This window comes from Terrapene carolina, unplaced genomic scaffold (assembly GCF_002925995.2).
Source record: "Terrapene carolina triunguis isolate 2854851 unplaced genomic scaffold, T_m_triunguis-2.0 Scaffold67, whole genome shotgun sequence".
NCBI lineage: Eukaryota > Metazoa > Chordata > Testudines > Emydidae > Terrapene > Terrapene triunguis.
In genome coordinates this window covers 25,178,949-25,185,275 of record NW_020664418.1, presented here as the reverse complement: position 1 = coordinate 25,185,275, position 6,327 = coordinate 25,178,949, and the positions used below count along the sequence as shown (strand labels likewise).

The following is a 6,327-nucleotide window of genomic DNA, read 5'->3' as shown; positions in this document are numbered from 1 at the left end:
TATGAAATTTTAGTTTGTATTGACTTCACTAGTGCTTTTTATGTAGCCAGTTGTAAAACCAGGCAAATATCTAGATGAGTTCATGTACCCTCTGGAAGACCTCTGGGTACCCCTAGGGGTGCACATACCCCTGGTTGAGAACCACTTTTACAGGGCAGCATGCTACTGGAGGAGATATAACATGGAAGCCCGGACTATTTCTGGCCATTATAAATACCATGAATTTTTTCAAAGATTTAGGAGGCTATTCTGGTGTCCTGGTTAAATTCTGCTTTGGGTAATTACATTCTGATACCTGAAATGCTCCTGCAGATTCCATGGATATGGAATTCCATAGATTCAGCTAATTAGCAACCTCTCAGTTGCCAGCAAAAAGTTGCTATTATCTGCAGTTGCTAATAAGCAGAAAGCAGGTTTGTGAGGCAACAGCCAGGAAAGGAAGCACTGGAATGTGCCTTCTCTGGCTGCAGCCCTACAAACCTGCCTGAGAGCAGGGTAGCAGCAGGGTGGGGGGCTGCAGCCCAGATGCTAGGGCTTTCCCTGGTGAGTGGGGGTGCTGGAGCCCACATACTACCTCTCCCTGCACTCTCCAGGAGTTGGGGCTCAGCACGTCTCAACACTTCCTTCCCTGTGCACAGTCCCACAGCCGGGTGCAGCCCAGAGAGTGCAAGGAGAGGTACTGAGCAGCTCCAGCATCTGAGCTGCAGCCCCTCTCCCTGCTACTGTGTGGCCCACAGCCTCCCCTCACAGCCCCACACCTCCTGTGTGGTCCCTTGCAGGGCTGTGGCCCCAGAAGGAAGCACTGGGTACTGAGAAGTGCTGAGTGCTGGCCCCAGGCTGGTTTATTCGGCTGCAGCCAGAGAAGGCAAGTCTCAGCACTTCCTTCTCTAGTTGCAGCCCCAAAAACCTGCCTGTAGGGGATGCTCAGCACATCCCAGTGCTTCCTTCTGGGGCAGCAGCCTTGCAAGCTGCCTGCAGGTGGCGCCTTTCTTCCAAAAAGAGGTGGTGGTAAGCCACATGCTATTGCTAATATCCAAATCCAAGTAACAATTATGTTGAATGAGATGGGATTAGTTCCTGGCAATATATTGCCATTAACTGGAAGTTGCTAATATCAGGATTGCTATTAAGTGGAATCTACTGTACTTCACTTCCTCTCCTCAACTGTTATATAGTTGCGCTGTGCGCTCTTACATAGCTGCAGTGTTTTACTGCAGAGAATTTAACAGATGGATGAAGTAATTCCTCTGTGCATGTGTAATATAGAATTAGCATTTAGTGCCCTACATAAGAATCTATTGTTACGGAATAATAGCTGCAAAATGATGTCATGTTAGCCAGCAAGGAAATAAAAGCCACTGCACATAATTTCTGTATTGTGAATTTGCAATGCTCCCCTCATACATTTTTGGATTTAATTCAAAGATGAATGACAACATCCAGGGTACCAATATGGTAAACCACACACTCATTATGTCAGTATAAACATATGAAATGATTGTTTTCTGATGAAAAACTATGTCAGCATTTAGTGGAAAGATTCAGTAATCTCTGCCCCAAGTGGCACAGACTAATGTTCATTCATGGATGGACACATTAACAACTGAAAATTCAGGAGCTGATCTCTAGATTAAAAATAAATAAATAAATAAATAAACGCCTGCACAAACTGGAGAGGGATAAAAAAGTAATAATAGTATTTACAACAAGAATCTAAAATCTAACGTGTCTGATTTAATCATGAATTCTTCTGAAAAACACTTAATAATACCACTTTGTTAGATAATTTTAATACAAATGCCACATTTTTATAGGGAGAAAATGAAGTATCAGACATGCTTTCATCAGTGCAAAACACAGGACTAAAAACTTCGCAAGTATAACCCAAGAGAGATAAAGCTCCAAAGGAACAAAGGTGTTTTGTGCTACTAAATGGAAGAGTACTATCTCCTGGCCGCAACTTTTTGCTCAGTGTGGAAAGCATTTTGCTAAATCCCACATGAACTTTCATATAAAATGCTCAGCATTTTTCAGTGATCTGCTTTCATGTATGGATGGATGGATGGATGGATGGATGGAGATATATATAATATATATTAATTAGTTTTACACTCTATAGCAGCAAGCCCACATTGGCCCAGTAAAAACATGTCCATAAAGGATACAAAGATGTAATCATCCATATATCGTTTCTTTAGATTCTCCACAATGGAATCCTCTGTGATTTTGGAGAGAAGGACCATATCATCCACTCCGCTGTGCTTGACATTGTGACTCTGCCAGTGATATCGGTAGTGCCCCTTGCTGCCCTGTAAAATAGATACAGATTTCCCATTAGCTTTAAAAATTGAAGTCAGTTCATTCATATATGCTGATCCCCAAATTATTTTCTCACATTAAACAGTATCCCCCATCTCTTGCTTAGACTCAGAGACAAATAAAAAGGCATCTCTTTACACACAAATAATGTTAACTTCAAAATTTTCAGTTAACAACTGAAGTAGCAGTCACTCATCAATCTATTTAGTTTATCAAAGAGAAGATTAGGAGGTGATTTGATCATGGTCTACAAGAACCTACATGGGGAGAGATTTCCAATAATACACAGCTCTTTCATCTAGCAAAGAAAGGCATAATGAGATCCAATGATTGGAAACTGAAGCTCAAAAAAATAATTACGCATTGGAACGACTAATTAGGGATACGGTGGATTCTCTATTACTTGCAGTCTTTAAGTCACGACTGGATATTTTTCTAAATGAATATACTATAACTCAAACAGAAGTTATGAATTTGATGCAGAAATTATTGGGTGACATTTTATGGATTGTGTAATACGATGAACCAGGAACATTTGACAAGTTCGGTAATATTGACAATTGAAAGTGCTTCTTTACAAAATATTACTTATGACGACTTAATTGACGATTTTGTAAAGAAAAAAAGTGTAGGAAAAAAAGCTATCTGAATAAATATATTGTTTTTCAAATTGAATATGTTTCTTCAGAGGAAGTTAGCTTTTATTTTTCCCTTCATGCATGATCTATCATTTTTATTTTTACACATTTTTTATGTTAGCGTAATGCAAATGCAGGCTTTCATCTAGACCATAAGTTCTCAAACTGTGGTCTAAGAACTCCATTCAGGTGGACCGAGAAAAGGTTATTACATTTTTTTTATAAAGCGCTCTTATCCAAAGCACTTTACAATAGTTAGCTAACGGTACAAACAACATTTGGAAAGATCATTAAGTGGTCTGCCGAGACCCTCAGCAATTTTTAAGTGGTCTGTGGGGGGAAAAAAAGACTACAAAAACAATCAAGGTGCCTCACTTTATTTTCATTTACTTCCTTTTACTTATAATATAGGAGGAGGAGGAAGAAAAAAAGAATGAAAAACAGCAGGGGAGATAAGCGAGAATGTTCTTTTTCTTGGCTGGGTCCCCAGCGGAGTGGGGGGGGGAATGAAGCTGTGCACAGGGCCCCACTAACTCTAAATCTGCCCCTGGGTGGTACGTGAACCAGTACAAGTTTGTGAGCCATTGAGTTAGCTAAGTTAGCGAAGACAAGGCACATCAGTTTTAGAGAGGTAAACTTGACAAGGTCAAGAACCATAATGTGGGTATGGGTATGACCTCACCTAGCTATCTTGCAGTAAACACTACAAATGCTTTGTCTCCCCTTAGGATTTTACAGCGAGATAACATTGTCAGCGAAGACAAAGCCCACTAGCCTAAGTAGCTGTAAAAAGAGGAGCTTGGCAGATTTAAACAAACCTCAGCCTGCACTGAGTTCTCAAAAACACAGGCTGGAAGAGAGCCCCAGGGGGTCAGAATGCCAGGGGTCCCTCAGCAACTCGGCTGATGTTCTCTAAAACAGTGGTTCTCAAACTAGGGCCGCCACTTGTTCAGGGAAAGTCCCTGGCGGGCCGGGCCGGTTTGTTTACCTGCCACGTCCGCAGGTTCGGCCAATCGCGGCTCCCACTGGCCGCAGTTCGCCGCTCCAGGCCAATGGAGGCTGCAGGAAGCGGCGCGGACCGAGGGACGTGCTGGCCGCCCTTCCTGCAACCCCATTGGCCTGGCGTAGTGAACCACGGCCAGTGGGAGCCGCAATCGGCCGAACCTGTGGACATGGCAGGTAAACAAACCGGCCTGGCCCGCCAGGGGCTTTCCCTGAACAAGCGGTAGCTCTAGTTTGAGAACCACTGCTCTAAAACCAATGTTTGGAGTCAGGGGCGGCTCTATGTATTTTGCCGCCCCAAGCACGGCAGTCAGGCGGCTTTCGGTGGCGCATCTGTTGGAGGTCCGCTGGTAACGCAGATTTGGCGGCATGCCTGCGGGAGGTCCGCCGGTGCTGCAGCTTCGGCGTACCCGCTGCCGAATTGCCACCGAAGCCGCGGGACCGGCGGACCTCCCGCAGACAAGCCGCCGAAGGCTCCCTGACTGCTACCCCCACAGCGACTGGCAGGCCGCCCCCCGAGGCTTGCCGCCCCAGGCACACGCTTGCTGCGCTGGTGCCTGGAGTTGCCCGTTTGGAGTAGATTTAGGCTATGTCTACACTGGCAATTGAACGACAAAACTTTTGTCTTTCAGAGGTGTTTAAAAAAAAAAAACACCCTGAAAGACAAAAGTTTTGCTGCAACAAGTGCCAGTGTGAACAGCACGTTGTCGTCAGGAGCGCTGCCGACACCGCAAATGCTGCTCATTGCGGGTAGAAGTTTTTTGTTGGCAGGAGAGCTGATAAACATCGGCTACACTGCGCAACTTTTACCAGCATGGCTATGGAGACACAGCCATGTCGCTAAAAGCTGTGTAGTGTAGACATAGCCTTAGGAACTGTGGCAGGGCAAGGAAACAGGAATAAAGGTGTGTAGTGCATTGTTGTCAGCTTTTATTTTTCATTTTGTTGCTGTTCCATGCTTATGATCAGACCCACTTTGCATTCTGACAAGAATATTTGGGGGTCATATAATGACTTCCTGTGCGCTAATGTTCTGCTGTTAAGAGCTACCATACTTTAGGAATGCCAATGCAATAGCTAGCACATTCAACTCAATTGTAAGATTGAAATCTGACAAACACCAGCAGATATTGATCACATGATTATAGTCTTCTGCTCAGTTTTATTCTGTTATTCCTCTGTTATAAATGCTTTGACACAATCAAAACTGTAAACAAGCTAGAAATTAAGATTAAGATGCAGTTTCCATTTTTCTGATCTCTCAAGTCTCAGCAACAGATAGGATGACCAGACAGCAAGTGTGAAAAATCGGGACGGGGGTGAGGGGGTAATAGGAGCCTATATAAGAAAAAGACCCAAAAATCGGGACTGTCCCTATAAAATCAGGACATCTGGTCACCCTAGCAACAGACAACAAAATCATTCTACAGACACTTTGGACTAGTCCATGTACCCAGTGGTGTATCTTCTAATAGTACAAGTCAACTGTTAATTAAAAACAAACAGATAAGGCTATTTGAATCTTGAAGAAGACAGAAGGGCGGCAAAGATAGTAAAGCACTGAAGCCCAAAATTTTATAACTGTTGTCATTTGTACAGCATAATTGAAATGCTGAATACATAAGAGAAATTCCCTGCTTACATAATTCCACAAATTATGGGTTACAAGCACATCATTATTGTTTGTTTTCTTCAGAATGTAAGCAGATGGATCAAATGCTGCAGCTGGATTTTTATTTACAGAAGTTTGGATGTCAGACTCCACCTTGTGTTACAAAGACAACTGTCTGTGTTTTTATTTCTGTCCTTATTGTGAAAAAGAACAAGAAATGACAACATCCTACTCTACAACTATTTGATGTAGCTATAAAAAGGTTGGGTCATGCTGGGACACACAACAGGGTTTTCTTTAACTGAGGAAAGCAAATATTTTGTAGTTCTGACCATTTTAAAGTGCTTTGTCTAAAAATATAACACTTAAAACAAGAAATCTGAAGAGACTTCACACTCAGTCCCCAAGGAAGGGGTAGGCATGCCTAATGTCTCTCTGCAGCAACTCTCTCTAGCCATCTGAATGAGCAGAATTTGTAAGAGCTTTTGCCACAGGGATGGTCACCAGAGCCTTTGGCTGCATCTACAATGAAAGAAATGGACCTGTAATTCACCATCAGTGCAGCTCCAGATCATGGCAACCTTCTCTCCAGCAAAGGGTGATTCACAGCTCCAAAGAGGGCACAAGATATTTACTTTCCCCGGTTAAAGGTGTGACTCAACTTTTTTTTTTCCTAGTCACAACAAATACTTGCAGGTGCAGCATCTGTGTGTGACAGTGTACCCCATAAGGCTTTATGGGGAGGGGGTGCTTATA

At 43.2% G+C, this 6,327-nt stretch overlaps 1 protein-coding gene across 2 annotated transcripts in view; it reads right to left on the bottom strand.

Annotated features, from left to right (window-relative positions):
- Positions 1 to 6,327, bottom strand: part of MYO1E (myosin IE) — a 155,864-nt gene that overhangs the window by 94,064 nt on the left and 55,473 nt on the right. For both annotated transcript variants that reach the window (XM_026648261.2, XM_026648262.2), the window contains exon 2: positions 2,166 to 2,309. In XM_026648261.2, coding sequence (XP_026504046.1) covers positions 2,166 to 2,309 — 144 coding nt within the window. The remainder of the gene's footprint in view (positions 1 to 2,165; positions 2,310 to 6,327) is intronic.